This window comes from Hippocampus bargibanti, linkage group LG06 (assembly GCF_051943395.1).
Source record: "Hippocampus bargibanti isolate YZ-2025 linkage group LG06, ASM5194339v1, whole genome shotgun sequence".
Taxonomy (NCBI): domain Eukaryota; kingdom Metazoa; phylum Chordata; class Actinopteri; order Syngnathiformes; family Syngnathidae; genus Hippocampus; species Hippocampus bargibanti.
This window is the reverse complement of record NC_142739.1, coordinates 11,626,368-11,645,384: the sequence shown is the minus strand read 5'-3', so window position 1 is coordinate 11,645,384 and position 19,017 is coordinate 11,626,368. Positions and strand designations below refer to the sequence as shown.

The 19,017-nt window shown below is 42.7% G+C and overlaps 2 protein-coding genes across 6 annotated transcripts in view; both read left to right on the top strand.

The window, feature by feature from the left end:
• Window positions 1-2,887: 2,887 nt before the first annotated feature.
• On the top strand, window positions 2,888-5,185 carry LOC148896484 (uncharacterized). Its single transcript, XM_088998300.1, has one exon. It carries the CDS (start codon window positions 2,888-2,890, stop codon window positions 4,640-4,642), a length of 1,755 nt encoding a protein of 584 aa, XP_088854426.1. The 3' UTR covers window positions 4,643-5,185.
• A 6,319-nt stretch (window positions 5,186-11,504) lies between these two features.
• The window catches only part of znf1035 (zinc finger protein 1035), a 40,917-nt gene continuing 33,404 nt past the window's right edge, over window positions 11,505-19,017 (top strand). For 2 of the 5 annotated variants that reach the window (XM_088998280.1, XM_088998281.1), the window contains exons 1-2: window positions 11,505-11,811; window positions 17,272-17,344. The gene's annotated coding sequence lies outside the window, so the exon portion shown is untranslated. The remainder of the gene's footprint in view (window positions 11,812-17,271; window positions 17,345-19,017) is intronic. The other 3 variants (XM_088998284.1, XM_088998283.1, XM_088998287.1) reach the window with 2 other exon arrangements.

The following is a 19,017-nucleotide window of genomic DNA, read 5'->3' as shown; positions in this document are numbered from 1 at the left end:
AGCGCAGCAACAGCCGGGGAATTATTCTGAAAAGCTCACGAAAACGCTTTGTTTCCTGTTGTGCTTGACCATGCTAACGGAGAGACACTCCCGATTGTGATTTCTTAAAAGAAAGACTTTGCCTAAAGAGACATTGCCAGAAGGCGTCATTATTAAGGCAAACGAAAAGGGCTACATGTTACGCCACTGTTTGCCAATGGATTGTGGATGCTTGGGCTAACGTGTCTGCTAGCACGGTGGTTCGAGCTTTCGGAAAAGTCGGTAGCGGTAATGTGCTCCTTTTTACCATGCCGACGCATATTGAGTGATGATTACAAAATGTTATTCCTTTGTAATTAATAAATAAAGCACTACCAAACTCAGTTTTGCACCCGATCTGTTTTTTTAAATACGCACACTTGTGTGCCTGTGTGTTGTTGTGAGGCGGACGTACGTATGGCAGTAGAGGATATGTACCGGTATATAAAACTTGCACCCTATCAGCCGGTGCGCTCAATGTGTAAGTTAAATACAGAAATGGCACACATAAATGACACTGCGCCTTTTCACACGGTGCGCCGTTTGGTCGTGAAAATACGGTATGTTACTGCAAAGAGCCACATCAAGATGGCGGTGCGTGAACACGCAGCGGCTCCCCTCTCCCGTCAAATTGGCGTTTTTGTGTTTATTATGTTTGTTAAAGTCATTATAAGTGCCTTGCACGCTGGGTCCGATTGCACAGTAATTTTATCTGTGCTGTATGCCATGCATATGTGCATATTCGACAATAACGCTGACTTTGATAAACATGGACACACATGAACACTCCATCGCCCCATCCCTCACACACACAGACCTCTGCTCAGACAGATTTATTATAAGTATCACCTTTTAAATACAAAATCAGCAAATATATTGGAAATTGACTCCGAGAGTACTAAAACCACAGGCAACAAAGAACACTGTCTTTCCACACACAAATTCAGTAAAACCAAGTCCACAAACAAAAATGTAATAATTGACAATAGTTTGCATGTTGCTTAGTGGGACTTCTGGCATTCTTTGTCTTGAACAATCCTCATTAAATCTGTCTTGCATTCTGTTGTTGCCACTCGAAGCAATTCTTTTACATGAGTGTCAGTCAGAACCGATCGATGCTTTGATTTCACATGTTTCAGGGTAGAAAACACAGACTCGCAGACGTATGTTGACCCAAACATTGACAGTATCTTAAGCACAGCCGGTTTGACATTGGGGTATTTTTCCATTGGCACGCATTTCCAGAACTCAATGGTCCCTTCCCTTAAAGCAGGTTTCAATTGATCTTCCTCACAAAGATCGATCATCTCTAACTCAGCCGCAGCTTCATCTGTGACTAGCGGGGCTTTCAAACAGTCCGTCTCCGCATTAAATGGGTCGACAAGGAACGTAATCTGCGGGCTTTTCAGTTGTAGATCACGGATTCGGGTCACAAGTTTTCGTGCAAGTTTTCAACCAGTGTTGCATATCTGGGTCTTTTCTTATCCAGGGTATCGGTGGTGACTTGCCCGCTGGCTTTTAGCAGAGTGGAAAAATGTGTTAAATCTCCCTTTTGAATATGCGCCCTGAACAGCTTCAGTTTGTTGACAAACGCAAACACACTTTGCACCAAGTCAGGCAAAATTTTTGACTTACCCTGCAGGGTAAGGTTCAGTTTGTCCAAGTGACACTGCATGTCGACCAAAAAAGCCAGATCCATAATGCACTCGTGGTTGCTTTGTAAATTTTCGGAAAAAAATTATCTGCTTTTCAGTCTGAGTTTTTAAAGTGACCAACTTGTGCTTGCGAAGTTCAGTCCCTTTGGGGAATTCTTGGTCGATGTTCGCATGGAGTGAGCTGAAGTGGCGCTGAAGATTTGACGCTTTGAAATGCGCCAATGACGCCTGACATATAAGGCAGAATGGCTTGTCCTTACGCTCAACAAAAAAATATAAACTCTCCCACTCTGTTAAAAACGTCCTGTGTTCGTCTTCATATTTTCGTTTTGCTGTGCATTTTTCCCTGCTATTTTGAGAGCGAACTTGACGCAAATGAATTGTTTACGTCGTAAACAATTTGTGTCGAGTCTCTGATTGGTTGGCCCCCCGTTGTTTACGACATAAATGATTGATTTTCATCACACGCACATGCGTGTTAACGTCACATGGTCAGCTTGATACCGTAATTTCACGACTATCAGGTGAACCTAAGTCTTCACGATTCTCAGGTGCCCTTAAAAGTCTTAAATTTTCTCCAAAATGTGCAGCGCGCGCTATGGTCACGAAATTACGGTACATCGCCAAACTTTTTTTACGCTTGTCATGTGGACGCCCCTTGCGAGTCGGCCCCTGAAGAGCCGCATGAAATCAGCCAAAGAGCCGCATGCGGCTCGGGAGCCGCGGGTTGGCCGGGCCTGAAGTAGGCGATCGACGTGTGCATTCAATGAGAGGGGGTGTGGAAAGTAGCGCCGGCTGGAGCGCTGTTCGGTCGTGTGCTTCCGCCGAAGATCACTCCGCCAGATCCGAAGGTCGTGTGCTTGATGGACCGGCCATGGTGGGTGTGTATTATGAAAATAATGCTTATTATAAGGCTTAATTTTCATAAATTTGACGTTCGTATGATGAAAAGTTCGTATTATAAGGCGTTCCTAAGTTGAGGTCTCACTGTATTCTGAAATTGTGATGTAGCCGATACGAAGAGAAGTGGTTGTCACATTGTAATCATTATTTTAATCTTTTGTTTTCCCTTCTAGATGCTGTTAAAACCATGACCATGTGGAGCTGTGAAGGATACATTGTTCAATTGGGTTTATTGAGAGACTGAGGAGTTTGGTTTATAACCCCACATGGAAATGATTTCTGGGAGTTTTGCTCTTCGTGTCGCCTAAGTGATGCCTTCAGCACATGGACCACATCATTTCATCATGGAAAGGCAGAAGGCATTGAACAGTGTTTCTTCAACACAATTCGGTGGAGATCCATGTACCTTCATCTGTACAGAGTGTGGTGATGGGTTTTCTCATTACACACAAGTTGTAGACCACATGGCTATTCATGGACCTTTGGAATCGTTTTCCTTTGACGGATCATCCAATGGATTTGAGGTCCCTCGAGAATTTGTGCTGCAAGAAAATGGCACTCTAGCAGTTGTAAACGGCTTTCCGCTGTCACATTCCTTCATGAAACCACCTTCTCCTGTCGACTTGCCACATTTCACACCCTCTGTCAAACCTTTGTCTCCTATTCCAAGGCCCCAATCCATTCCTGAGCCAAATTTACAGAAGTCAGTGGACTTGAACAATGCAAAGGAAGCGCCTTCCAAGTTTGATTACCGTTGTGAAATATGTAGTAGGTCATTCAACAGCTTGCATAGTTTACGCATCCACCATCAATATAGTAACGCACAGCAAAGTTACAGGTGTACATTGTGCTGCAACACCTTTAAAGGTAAACAAGCGCTAGAGTCACACCTCCAAGAACACGCACGAGAACGATTTCATTCCTGTCGCCATTGTGGAAAACGATTCGTTAAACCGTATGCCTTGCTTGCGCATCAAAAAGAGAGTCATATTTCTGCCACTGCAGAAAATTCATTGAACAAGGATGGAAACAAGATTAACAAAATGTATCCATGTCAGAAATGCAAGTTACAGTTCTTTTGGTTGTCAGATTTTCAGACTCACGCACAGCACCATTGCAAAGGTAAGGCGTCGAATGCTGCATTCGCATCAGAAGTTGACAGAAAGTCCAAAAACAATAACGCTAGACCAGTTGAAAATTTTTACAGTAATGGGAATTCTATTGACCTCAATGATGGTGATAACATAAACGAACAGAATACAAGCTACAATTTTGACACTACACCATCTATCACGCCTTACAGATGTGGTTTATGTGGGAGGCAGTTCCCAAATATAATTAGACTTAAAGAGCATCAGTTTACACATCGAAATAGGTATCCTTACCAGCAGAATCAAGACTTGATCAAGCCCAAGCAAAAGGTAACACTTGTATCTATATATAAAAGGGGTAAAAGTAAAAATAGCAAACGATTTTCCTGTAAGGTCTGTCAACGTGGCTTCAATCATTCAAGTAGTTTGTCAAGGCACATGAGATACCATAAGGGTACAATGCACAAATGTACACTTTGTGGTAGACACTTCCCTCAGCGCTGTGATCTAATAAGGCATCTAACTTTGAATCACAAAGATGACATAGAAAAAAACCCAGGTTTGAAACAGTTGTTCATAGAACCAGTGACCCACAATTCAGACAGTAAACCGGCTGCATCAGAAGTAGATCTGGACAGGATGAGACCAAAGAAAGGAGGCCGGGTCAACTATAAGTGTCAAGAATGCGGGAAGAGATTTCGACTGGCATATATTTACCAGCGTCATTTACGCTCTCATAAAAGATGTCACAATAAGTGTCCTTTATGTCCTGCTAAATTCATGAATGCTTCCACACTTGAGGCTCACCTTAAGAATCACCCAAGCGCTTGGCATAAACCCATTGTGGAACAATCATCCCAGGCCACTGGTACGAATGGGAAGAGTCATGTCGATGATATAGAGGACGATGACATGGTGGACCAGACTCTCAATGACAAAGGACATACCCATGTTGTTTATGAATGCACAGAGTGAACAGAGACATTCTTACATTTGGAGACATTTCTTCAACACCAGACTTCTCATGGCTCAGAGAATAATGGGTAACTATAATGTTTGTCCTCCAAGTCAGTTTTTCTGAATGTGTTTGTTTTTTGTTACAAAGAATAGATCTCTTAAAGAGCCGAAGGTTTTCTTACATGTAAATGATTACCGATGATAAAACCGATAGACCATTTCCTGACCTGTGTGTTTAGATTATTATAATTATTAGGATTATTTTTTTGTTTTTAATGACTTTGTCAAAAGCCCTGAGTAATACAATGTACTTGTGCATTGCCCCTACAACATACAAAGTTAAACACATCAAATTTAATTTCTGCATTGTTTCTCTGTTTCACAATGTAGTTAACCAGAAAATTCCACCCAAGAACTGGAGAAATAGTTACTTTCCATGGTATCGACAATAATAGCTCACATTTGTCACGGTTTACTTTCATTGTGATAGTTTCTTTATCCAATTTTCAATGCAAAATGTCATTAATTTGCATTTTTAAAGATTAAATTCATGAAGAGAAATTATTGGATCTTGTATATATTTTGCTCTGCCTTCATGACCATGTGTTTGTTTGCCTGTTTGTTTTAATAGAAAATGTTTAAGGAAATCGCAGCAGGTGAGCTCCGTAAAATTATTTCTCCTAATTATTTTCATGGTGATATTGAAGGACGTAGTCAACATTTTTTTACCATCAAATACATTCAAACCTATTTGCAGGTACAGTACAATGCATCCATCAATGACATTTTAAATTATTACTTCTGTCATAATCAAGTTATTTTGGTGACCACGGTGGGCTTTTCTTTCATTAGGAGAAGCTTACCAAAAGGCTGCAGCTATTGCATGTTTATCAACAGATTTAAGAACCGTATTTTCAAAACTATGTAGCACCATATTAAACGGCATCGTGTCAGTTACGGGTGCTATTTCTCTATGCTTTATCGGCACGCCCCCCCCATAACAAAAACCAAAACCCGATCAAATTCGGGAATGGCGCTCCACGTCGTATTTTCAATTCCCGAATAAATTCGGGAATGGCATGTAATGAGTTAGAAAGGCAGCGGGAGTGAGTTCGATGCAACTTTGACAATGTAGTCATGATTTTCTTTTGGTTACGTCTTATCCTTAAAGTCATCAAACTAATCTTTTGTATGTGAAATGAACAGTTGGACGGACAACGTCATGATGCAAATCAATGTAATGTCGACGATCTACATTGATCAACAAAACTTCCACAAAATGAATGAATGTCACTGCCCACACAAATAAAGTAGTCGGCATTCTCCTCCCAAAAGTGTGCGATTTCTGAATTGGCACATCTCTCCTTGTGTATTTTCATGTGTTTACGCAACAGACTCCGCACATACAAGTACTTTCTGTACTCAAAAGACATAGATTACTTCTACATAGAGCACAAGCAGAACCAATATTCCATCATGATCAGCTATCCAGTCATCCTTGTGACCAAAATTCGAGTTAGAAACGGGCTAACCCGTGGTTCTTATTTGGATTTTTGCGCATTGTTGAGTTTATTATTGACTGCATGTAAATAATAATAAATACCATGAATCTGACTTTTCATTGTTTTTAGGTCATGTTAAGCTCCTGGGCTCCTAAACATGACTGTGGCAGTGCCATGGGTACAAGCATCGAGCGTGGTCTCTGTGCAACCCATTAGCATCTCATTAGTCAATCAGCTGGAATTCATTTGGATTTAGTTTGCAAAGAAACCAATTTAGATTTCAGCATCCAAGTGAGGTCTTGCGTTAATATCACGACATTTGCGGATGTCATGAAAATCTCTTGGAAAAAAGGATGATAATTGATAACTAGCTGCAAGAGATGTTTGTTTGTTTATTTTGCCATTTGGTTGTGGTTGGTAAATAATTGTGAGAAAAGAGTGTGAGCCCTGTCTGACTCTTCCACTGAAGGCTCTGGTGTTTGGCCCCAGGGTTGGAACTCAAAGGTCCATGACTCATAAGTAGCAACAAGTCTCCCTCTCAAGTTTAACTTCAAGTTTCATCTTGATAGTTTGTGACATGAGTCCTTGAACCTTTTCTATCGATCCTCTTTCAAATGTCCATTTTGCTCTTTCACCAAATTAAAGAATAGTCTTTCACACTGGCCATCAAAGGCAACATTATCCTAAAATGTTCCTCTGCCCGCTGTCCCGTGTGTAAGGCTACTAATAAGAGATGATTGTGAGACCAGTAGGATGGTTAAAATGCAAGACCAACTATCCATGCCACTTTGTGTGAAAACAATTTTCCTAAAATGCATGTTAACTCTTTTCTGTGGCCAAACTTGTACCTGAATGTACAGTGCTATGAAATAACTTTTGCACGCTTCCTGATTTCTATGGTCTGATTTCTATGGTAAAAACTACTTGTCCCTATGTTAAAAAAGTAATTGTCCTTCCTTGTTAAATCACAAATTGTGATGGGTTTGGGAAAGTTGAACTCAATTTCACAGGCAACACCCCCTACCACCACATCTGTTGAACAAAGTGAAGTAGGCTGGCTGCAAGATCTCAAGAAAAAATCAAGAAAATAAATTGGTAAAAAAAGTCTACCAGTCTGGAAAACTTTCCAAGACACTGCAGCTACCCAACTCACTGTCAGCGCCATGATTTACAAATGGATAACATTGGAAACAGTGGCAAGCATTCCCATGAGAGGTTGACATGCTGAAATGACACCAAAAGTATGACCACAATTCATCCAGGAGGTTGCAAGAGAACCTAGAACAACATCCAAAGAAATCCAGTCCTTACTGGCCTCCGGAATGGGCAGTGTTCACCTAAAATGGCGTCCATGGGAAAGTTCCCATGCAAAAACCAATGTTGTCCAAAAATGCACCGTGTCATCTCATATTGACCAAAATACATATTGGTCATCCTCAAAAAATATGAAAAAACAATGACTGATGAGTCAAAAATTGAACTTCTTTGAAGATGTGCAGCCTGTTATGTTACATCATGCATTTCCAATCAGTATGTTTTGGAGAAATAGGTAGTGTGTAATATCCGACGACCAGGGTCATGAGGATGTTGCGCCCACACATACTTAACACTGATTCTTGGCTTGTGGATGTCAGCCATATTTGCGATTATTTTGTGGCTACAGAAGGCATTGTTTAACCTTTGGGTCAGGTCGCCACAGCCAAGTTCACTATCTGCTGACCGTCCGCTGGGGGCACCCTCATTGATGCCAGAGTTGGCTGCCTCGGGAGTGTAAATGTCAAGTGTTGCACAATGAGAGAAACCTCTGACCAACTGTCAGCACAATGTTTTGGATCCGGTGAAGTGTTTTACACATGAGTGGTGACAGTCCTACATTCCCATTGGGCGCAGTATGGTTGCAGAGTACTGAGACAATGTCCATGGAAGAAGGGAGAATGCATTTGACTGTTGATCCCGGGGAACGGATGTTCAGGGAGCACTACAATTTAAGTAGGACAGAGGCCATTGCTGCGTGGGTGACTGCTATTCCGCTATTCCTGATTAAATTGAGCCATTTCCTTCCAAACACTAACCAAAATACCCATATTATTTTGAAAAAAACACTTTGTTATGACATCACAAGATTTGTACTGATATAAACAAAATGTGAGACACTGGGTTTCAAGTTGTTGGGCATCTAAGGCACAGAATCAAATAGTTGTACCGTTCAGTCGTCCACTCAAACACTGGCTACTATAAGACTTTGCATTAGAGTCTGGTATTCAAGCTGACTGAGGTTTCCCGACACCAGTACCAGACTGTGCTGACATACTCATTTTTACTGGGTTGTATTCTGTAGAGGGCGGCCCGGTCGTCGTGGGGTTAACACACCGGCTTCCCAGTGCAGAGGTCGTGAGTTCAAGACCCGGTCCGGCCTCTCTGTGTGGAGTTTCCATGTTCTCCTCAGGCCCATGTGGGCTTTCTCTGGGTCCCTCCCACATTCCAAAAAACATGTATGGCAGGCTGATTGAATAATCTGAATCATCCCGAAGTGTGACAGTGACTGGGTGTTTGTCTTTCCATGTCCTGTGATTGGCTGGCAACCAATTCAGCGTGTCTCCCGCCTAATGCCTGTAGATGGCTGGGATAGGCTCCAGCACCCCCCACAACCCTAATGTGGATTAAGCAGTCTGGAAAATGGATGGCTGTATGGATTCAGCAGATACTGTTTCCTCAGGTTGTCAGTCTGAAAGGACTTCACTGGCATTGAAAATGTCACCGAATGATTATGTGTTGTCTTGTAAATGACTACACCTTTTCTTTGATTAAATTTCCCAGTAATTACATGATTAGTAAGCCAAATTTGATAATAATGAACGGCAAAATAAAGGACAACTATTGTTTATATCAGTTCTTTAAGTTTTTCAGATGAGTGAAATACTCATCATGGAGTAGCACCAATCCCTCGGGTATACCACATCTTTTCCTTTCGGTTTTTCCCTTCAGGGGTCGCCACAGCGAATCAGTGTCCTCCATCTTCAGAGGTTTGATTCGCATGTTTGTTTTGGCCAAGCTTTTACGTCAGCTGCCCTTCCTTACATAAATAACCCTTTGTATTTATCCGGGCTTGGGACCAGCACAATAAGACACTGGCTTGTGTCCCCTTGTGCCTACAGAACAAGCAACTCTGAACTTTATAAAGATGATGCTCAGTAAAAGGCTCCCAAACACAAAATGGTCATGTATACCATATTGAAATGGAAAACAACAGAATTTTGCAGGTCCACATTGACCCTACACCCTTGTCCTACTGCTTTTCATGAAAAACTGCAACCTGTGAGAGACAGGGATAAGAAACAACTGTAAGTGGTAAATGTAATTCATTTTGCAGCGAAACCTGAATTTAATAGACTGACTTGGGAGAGGGTTATTTCATTAGTTCATTGTCCATTAGCTACACAACATTGTACTGCGCTAAATTATTGCAAATAAAATCACAAAAAAAACTTGAAACAAAGGTTTTTGGGCTAATGTTCCTGGTACTTGTCAAGTGGGTCTGGGACTTCACACCACAATCCTCCTATTTTCCCCATATTACAATTGGATTCTATAAGGGCTTGACAAGATTCCACCACAAATAACATGTTAGGGATACATATATACCAAATGATAAAAACTTGCATTAACAAATAACTAATGAGCAATGGACTCTGGAATGACCTACCACTAAACATTCAGCAAGTACCCTCGCTGCCCATCTTTAAAACCAGTCTCAAAACTCACTTGTACTCTTTGGCATTCGACTCAGCATGATTTCTACTCGATCTTGGTTTCACTCCCTGGTGCTTTCTACTAACTTTGTGACTGCTTTATTTGCTGTACATGATACCTGTCAATGTTAAGCGCTTTGTTGCAGCTTCAGCTGTTGTTAAAGCGCTATATGAATCAATATGTATTCTATGTTCCTGTTGAACTGTGCGGCTATGGGAATTCAAAGGGAATATCCATTCTTTCCATTATCTTTGATGGGACCATCCGCCCTTTAAGTTGACTGCCACGTTGTTCCACAGCTTTGATGGAAAAGTCACTCACTGTGGACATGGCCATCATGGGCACCTGAGTCTGTTCCGCTGTATATCTGCGACAATGTTGAAACAACCCAGAAACATGTGGGCCCATCTGTACATTACAGTTTTGATGTGTGACGATTTCCAATGCACCGGTTGTTTGACAATCTACCAACAATAAAAATGATTCCCTTGACATAAGTGTGATGCTTTGGGTAAACAATGTGTAACGGTGTCATTTTGAGAGTAACCAAATGTTTTGGTTCTCAATTTTATATATTCGATACTGTACATCATCACTAATTATTTACATACTGATTGTAGTCATCTTAATCAATTTTATTTATGCTTTGCTGTTTAGATTTTGTATTGCATACAAAATAGAAACCCAAGTCACACAGGTGCAGATCTCAGAGTGAAAGGGGCACAGAAGAGTGCTGCATGTCATGAGCTGGTAGTGGGTGTTACGATACCTTAAGGCACGATGTCAGTAAACAAGAAATAAACTACCGCCTCTTTTGCAACCAATAGCCTTTTTCTTTTTTACCCAGAATCAAAGCTTGAATCGCAACCATCTAGTTTTAAATCTAAAATACTTCAAAAAATGTTCACTAACAAGTGCCTGCTGTCTGGCACGTGGTGTACACGACAAGTCTTTTCATTGTATTGAGACGCTATAGGATTGTAAACCAGTATCCATGAAGATGTTGTGCCCTCCCCCGCACCCCTCCGGGTTTTGTTTCTAATCCTTTATTTGACACCATTTAAGGACACTTCCATATACCTTTTGTTATTTCATCATCCTTTACCCAATTATTTGCAAAATAAAAACAAATATAATAAGGTAGTCCTGGTCATGTAGGAGATCATCAATCATTTTCACCACGAGAGGTTGTTCCCCTTCGGCGACTTCCCGTTCTCGAGTCAGGCTGCGCCATTTTGTAGCGGATCCAGTTCACAAAATGGTGGTTGACGACAGATTAACCCTGTGAGGACTAGGGAGGTTCCGGGGTGAGGAACAGGAGCAGACGTACCAACGGTGATACTGTCACTAACACAACAACATTGAAGTATGGAAACGCACTTTGGGCACACGTAAACCCAGATGAGGACTTCACCCGGGGAGAAAAGGGTTGTTGATTCCACAACGCTGAGGCAGGACACCACGGAGGGAGGATCGACTGCAGCAGCAAGGAACACCAGTAGAGGACCGGAAGAAGTCTGAGGCGGTTCGCGCCATAGAGAGAAGAGGGGAGGGATCAGTGCGTCTCCACTGCCCATTGCTATTGGTTGTACTGAGAACACGCACACATTTGCGGAACATTGTGTGAAAAAAAACCCGCAAAGGAAAGAAAAATGGTGGATGGTGATCGTTTTCTAGCTGAGAATCTACAGCTACGGGGTGGCAAGTAGCCGATTTTGTCTACCAGAGAACGACTTCCAGTTGACTTAACGACGACCCCCAACCTCTTCCGACGTACCCCCAGCTCTTCTCGAGCCATTGTTGACAACAGCAAAGCTATTATCAAGGAACAAGTGCGTCTTTGGTTTAGCAGGTAACTCCACACGAAATAAAACCAGAGACAACTGCTGCGAGAAGTGAGGCAACGAAGAACTCGAGGACAAGGGCTCTTGAACGGTAAGGACCGCCCTACAAATACTGTATATGAAAATCGTCAGTTGGTTAGTGTCAAAGCTGGCTAAGGAGCGTAGCTTGCTAGCATGCTAGCTTTCCTCCTAGGCATCACTCAGAACCTGAACACGCGGGGCACGGTATCAGATACTTGAAAATTACTCGATCCACGTTTGATAGTGCCCCCACCATTCTGACGTAAATACATTTGGCGGCGAACAGTTGGTTGATTTTATTTGTGATCAAGTCGGTGAATTTACCAGTTGACCCATAATCCCTCTTATCTGTGAATAAACAACACCACACACTCGCACATTTAGCAAGAGGATAGACTCTCATTTGTTCTCGGTCATACAAAAGTAGCGTTAAATTATCGGCATTGATCGTACCCTTATTATAAAGAGAACAAAGGGGTAGCCGTCTTTAAATTCAAGTTCAAGTCGACTTTATTGTCAAATGTGTGCAACATACACTGTATGTTCTGGATGTTGCACGATCATACAATGTATGTTGCACGATCGGACATTTCATCTGTGCTGTATGGTACAGCACATATGACATTTCTTTCCTCTCAACCACAGAAGAGATGTTATTGAATATGTGTTGTCATAGGTAATGAATAGATACATTCTCTTCAAGAAAACAAAGTGTTTGTCAAGAGACGACCACCAGCTGTTAGAGGAAGCACTCAATTTAGTGTTATGATTTTAATCAGTGTCACAAACTCATTAACCGGCCTTCTGATATATTTATGTATTTTATTTGGTGGGAAAGCATTAGAATCATCTTATAAGCATATACAAAGACATTTAATATGTTAAGTGTCCTTTAGAGTTTTGAAAGACACTTAAAATACAATGTAAATAAAAAAAATACTTAATTTCATTCATTTGTTTTCACTTTCATGCCACTCATTCTCATGAAGAACCTGAGTAAGGTGGAGCTGTTTTGAAATTCAAGACAATGTTATATTCGCCATGTGTGTCAACTCCACCGGTTCACTGTCATGGTTTCACTCTTAATCACACAATTTGAGCAGCAAACATTTTTCCCTATGTATTTTGAGTCCAAATGTTCAAACATCACTTGATGAGTTAATAAAAAAAAGACAATTGTACACTGTCAGTTTCTCATTATAGCAGTCTTTCCATCAAGACCAACCTTTTGAAAATAAGTTAAAGATCAAAAAAGTGTTTGTAATTTAGAACTGATTTAAAAAAACAATCTAAAATCTTAGAGGACAACTGACACCTCTGGACAATTTGCGTCCATAATTTGTAAAATCACTTCAAATCACTTCTACTGCGCATTTTACAAAGATTCCACTGCATATAGCTATATTTTACGTTTTAAGACTCGCACTGAATATTCATGAAGTCTTGTTTTTGAGTTGATGACGATGCCGGAAGTGACGTCACATTTGGTACACCCTTGACCGTGATGTCACATTTGGTACATCCCTGACCGTGACGTCACATTTGGTACACCCCTGACCGAGAAAGCGACACACAATGCATTTTGGGTAATTTTTTTTCATCTGAAAACACCGTGTTCATCGTGAAATTAGAAGGAAAACTACATAAATAACTTCTTCTTTTCCTTTCGGCTTTTCCCAGCAGGGGGTCGCCACAGCGAATCAATGTCCTCCATCTTCAGAGGTTTGATTCGCATGTTTGTTTTGGCCAAGCTTTTACGTCGGATGTCCTTCCTGACACAACCCTCTGTATTTATCCGGGCTTGGACATTTTTCAATTGCGGTAACATGCATGAAGAAGGTGTAAGTTTACACAAATTCCCAGCGGACAAATCAGCCCATTTCCAACAGAGCAGAGCAGTCAAGCACCAGCGGAGGCGAACGAGGAAGCTAACCTGAGTTAGTGATTGGATAGCGGGACTTTGGTGCATGTTTACTCATTTAGTCACACTGGATGCTAACTGTGAGCTCACCTGGTGAAAGAGAGCAATCGCCATATTAGTGGAGCAAACCGATAGGACAAACATCAACTTTCCACCGTGTCATTTTTTTACTCTGTAGCGCTGTCGGAGCTTTCACTCTCGTCTCAACATCTCTGATGTTTGTGTGCTTGTTCGAATTGTGGCGGTCTCCTTTGTGTGTGTGCGTAAAACCCACGTCTCTGTCTTCTACCACGGAATTTAACCAATCACGGGCGGCTTTACGGCTCTGATAAGCGGCTTCATATATAGGACGAAACGCAGCTTGGGCGCCATCTTGTGCATTTTCTGGGCGCTACATCGGAGTCCACATCCTCACTGGTTCAAATTGATACGGAAGGAGTTCTTTAATCAGAATCATCTTTATTGCCAAGAGTGTAGAACACACAATGAATTTTTTTCCGGTAGAACACACTGCACTAGTATCATCATCAAAAAAATTGCTAAGTGGCACTATACAGTTTCATTTGGGCTACTGTTGAAAGAGTTCAAAGAGTTAATGGCTTGGGGGAAGAAGCTGTTTAAATGTCTGCTGGATTTGGTGCGCATGGATCGGTAGCGCCTGCCTGAGGGGAGTAGCTGGAAAAGGTGGTAGGCAGGGTGCGGAGGGTCCAATAGGATTTTCCGAGCCGTAGTTTGGATTCTTGCAGTGTGCAAGTCCTCGAGAGTGGGTAGGGCGGTGCCAATGATTTTTTCCGCCGTCCTAATTGTCCGTTGAAGTTGGATTTTGTCCATTTTTGTGGCGGCCCCGAACCAAACGGTGATGGAAGAACACAGGATGGATTCGATGACAGTTGTGTAAAAATGTTGCATCACCTCCTGTGGCAGGCCATGCTTCTTTAGCAGCCTCGGGAAGTACATTCTCTGTTGGGCCTTTCTCAAGACAGAGTTGGTGTTGACCTCCCACTTCATGTCCTGGGAGACTGTGATTCCCAGGAACTTGAAGGTCTCAACGGTTGACACGAGGCAGCTGGATAGTGTGAGGTGTAGCTGTGGTGATGGATGTTTCCTGAAGTCCACGATCATCTCTACTGTCTTGAGCGTGTTCAGCTCCAGGTGCTCCACTTGTCGGTAGGCAGACTCGTTGTCGTCTTTGATGAGACCGATGACCGTGGTGTCGTATGCGAACTTTACGAATTTGACAGCTGGGTGTGTTGAGGTGCAGTCGTTCGTGTCGAGAGAGTAGAGCAATGGAGAGAGGACGCATCCTTGCGGGGCTCCTGTGCTCGTGGTTCGTGTTGAGGATGATATATTTCTCAGTCTGACCTGTTGTGTCCGTCCTGTCAGGAATCTGAGGGTCGAGGATGTGGTGCAGTCCGATGTTGACTGCATCCTCCTCAGACCTGATTGCCCGGTAGGCAAACTGAAGAGGATCTAGCAGAGGTCCGGTGATGATCTTTAGATGGTTCAGCACGAGGCATTCAAAGGACTTCATGACCACAGACGGCAGAGCAACAGGTCTATAGTCGTTCAATCCCGAGGGTGCTGGTTTCTTTGGAACTGGGACGATAGTAGACTGTTTGAAGCAGAATGGGACTTCACACTGCTCCAGGGATCTGTTGAAGATTCGTGTGAAGACCGGAGCCAGCTGGTCAGCGCAGACTTTCAGGCAGGAGGGACACACTCTGTCAGGTCCCGCAGCTTTCTTGATCTTCTGCTGCTTGAAGAGCCGTCTAATGTCCAGTTCATGGATCTGTAGGGCAGAGGGCGGAGATACGGTAGTTTCTGGTAGTGGTGGGCAGACCAGGGAAATGGGGGTGTCTTTTTCAAATCGGCAAAAGAATGTATTTAACTCATCAGCCATACCATTGTTGTACACTGCTTTCAGGACATTCCACACCGATGCAGAGTCGTTAGCGGAGAACTGTTTGTTAAGCCTCTCCGCATAACTTTTCTTTGCGATGTTAATTTCCTTTGTCAATCTGTTTCGGGCGAGTTTGGAAACTGCTCGATCGCCGCTTCTAAATGCGGACTCTTTCTCTTTCCTAAGCTGCCTGAGTTTGGGAGTGAACCATGGCTTGTTGTTGTTGAATGAGCGCAAGGACTTTGTTGGTATACACATGTCCTCACAGAAACAATGTTTCTGTAATCAATTGCAAACATTTATGCTTTCCTCTTCAGAACTATTTGAATCATATTCATCACTGGATGAGTAACAAAAAAGCATATCTGAATCTGAACTCTCTGTAGCCATTGTTTTGATTTTGGAGCAAGGCAGTTTGTGACCCAAAGTGACGTCACGAACAAGAGGGTGGGACTTTCTGAATCTCCCCAGTTTCGAGCTCATTTGTTGCAATTTTGGGACACTATTGTTTTGCATTTGACTAAAATATCAGCCTGTGTGTTTTGGGTATTTTAGATGCTCTCAAACGTCACAGGAATCACAGGAAATCACAGCAATCACAGGAAAACTATATACCTCAGAACGGGTCGTTAGTAGGCATGATGATGTGATGGAGGAAACCAATGCCAAGAAAGTACAAAATTACCATCAACTCTTAAATGGATAATTTATTGAGTTATCTATGTTCATACTGCAGGTCTTTTATTTTTTTGCGGTGTATATTATCGTTGTCCCCCCACCCCCTCTATGTCAGGAGGACAATTCCACATTAAAAAAATAGTTAGGTTCAGATCTCCAGATCATGGTATTTTGGACCTAAAATTGAAAGTGTGCACAAATGTTTAATCTATTATACTCACATCACCACTACATTTGCTGATTTGAAGGGAAAATGTTTTAATCCATCTATTTTTTAATTCGCTTTATCCTCACATGGGTCGGGGCGGGTGGTGGAGCCCATTACAGCTGTCTTTGGGCATTTGACAGGGGACACCCTGAACCGGTTACCAGCCAATCGCAAGGCACACCGAGATGAACAACAATCCGCACTCACACTCACAACTGGGGACAATTTAGAGTGTTCAATAAGTGTGCCATGCATGTTTTTTCAAATGTGGGAGGAAACCGGACTTCCCGGAGCAAATCCACGCAGGCACGGGGAGAACATGACACAGGAAGTCCGGAGAGTGATTGAACCGGCGACCCATGCACTGTCAGGTCGATGCACTAACCAGTCAACCACCGAGGTTTTAATTATTCTAAGAATATTTTTTTATCTGTAGTATACACACACCCCAAATTTTTGTTAACCCCCACCATCGACCGCTGCTTGTAAACTTGGAAAGTGGTATGTGATTGGTTGGCCTGAGCTCTTGATGTGACGCAATCTTGCAAAATCCACACAATTGACAGAAAGATAGCGTTTTAAAATGAGATCGGCAACTTCAATATTCCCATCTACTTACAATACGATCCAGTAGTGAAATATTAGCCCTTGAGCTAAAATCATTTAACTTTGATTATTGGACAGATCTAGTCAAGCTGTCACTGATGGGTGCCTGTTTTACTGATGAATGACTGGAAACTGGCATCCATCACTGGAATCGCCACTCGCTGGTCATTGCAGATTAACATTCTCAATCCGTCACTAACATACTCTCGTTTTTCAGACAACTGGTGGAAATGTGCCGGTCAGAGGAGTGCAACCCTTGACTACCTCCGACGTTGATGGCTGGGGTTACGGTGGGTTACAATTTTTTTAGTTGAGATATACTTATTTGCTGTTTTTCATACCAAGTTTACTATTCCACTCCTTAATTCAACTTCTTCCAGAGGCCTTGATGTAGTAGAGTGTCTCACCTTTTTCCTCAACTGCTAAAGAAGTGTGTCGTAAGAAATCAATTCACAAAAGTACAAACGTTGAAACAGGATATTACCGTATTTTCACGACCATAAGGCGCATATAAACGTCTCAGATTTTTTTTCAAAATGTGCAGTGCGCCCTGTAGTGCAGTGCGCCCTGTAGTGCAGTGCGCCGAATGTGCGGACGTATTAGAGACCACCATGAGGACGTGGTAGAGAACATGAGGGGAGTGCGTGGGCGTGGGTTGTGTATAAAAGAACAGGTACGTGTGTGCTTTAAGCAGAACATTGCTGTTTGAACAACCCTGAAAATGGCAAAGAGACATGGTTATGAAGCTCAGTTTAAACTGAAGGCTATCAGCTACGCCGAGGTGCATGGGAATCGAGCCGCTGCGAGAGAATATAAAGTTAACGAGTCGATGGTTCGCAAGTGGAGGAAGCAATGGATCGTCGAGCAAAGAGCGAGCGGAAGGAGCATTTCGACTGTCACCATCCGAACGGAGAGAAACTGCAGCCGATGGTGATTTTTAAAAGAAAGACTTTGCCTAAAGAAACATTTCCAGCAGGCGTCATTATTAAGGCAAACGAAAAGGGCTGGATGGACGAGGATATGATGGAGTGGCTGAGGCAGGTGTATGTAAGGAGACCGGGAGGTTTTTTCCACACATCACCGTCACTTCTGATTTGTGACTCTATGCGAGCGCATCTCACAGACAATGTGAAGCGGATGAACGCTACGCTTGCTGCGATTCCGGGTGGATTGACCAAGGAACTCCAACCGCTGGACATCGGTGTGAACCGGCCGTTCAAAGTGAGGCTGCGAGCGGCGTGGGAGCGATGGATGACAGAAGGAGACCACAGCTTCACGAAGAGTGGTAATCAGCGCCGGGCGAGTTGCGCCACAGTTTGCAAATGGATTGTGGATGCTTGGGCTAACGTGTCTGCTGGCACGGTGGTTCGAGCTTTCGGAAAAGCCGGCATTATTTCCGAGGAGCCGCACGGCACAGAAAGTAACTGACAGTGAGGAAAGCGAACCTGCCATGTTGGATTTAGCGCAACTGTTCGATTCTGTTACCGGTAATGTGCTTGTTTTTATCATGCCGACGCCTATTGAGTGATGATCACAAAATGTTCTTACTTTGTCATTAATAAATAAAGCACTGCCAAACTCAGTTTTGCTCCCGATCTGTTTTTTTAAATACGCCTGTATGTTGTGGTAAGGCGGGCGCCCGTATGGCAGTAGAGGATATGTACCGGCATATAAAACTTGCGTCCTTTCATCCGGTGCGCCCAATGTGTGTGTTAAATACAGAAATGGCACACATAAATGACACTGCGCCTTTTCACACGGTGCGCTCTTTGGTCGTAAAAATACGGTAACTAATAAATATGTACTCAAACGCAACATGACATTAATGAATACCAAATGCATCTACAAAAATCATGTAGCAGAACGAGAAACAGTCGTGAAATAACGATGACTGTGGCAGACTAACACGACAGTTAAGGTTTGGCTGGAAATAACGACATACTTACAATGATGGATTTGTGGC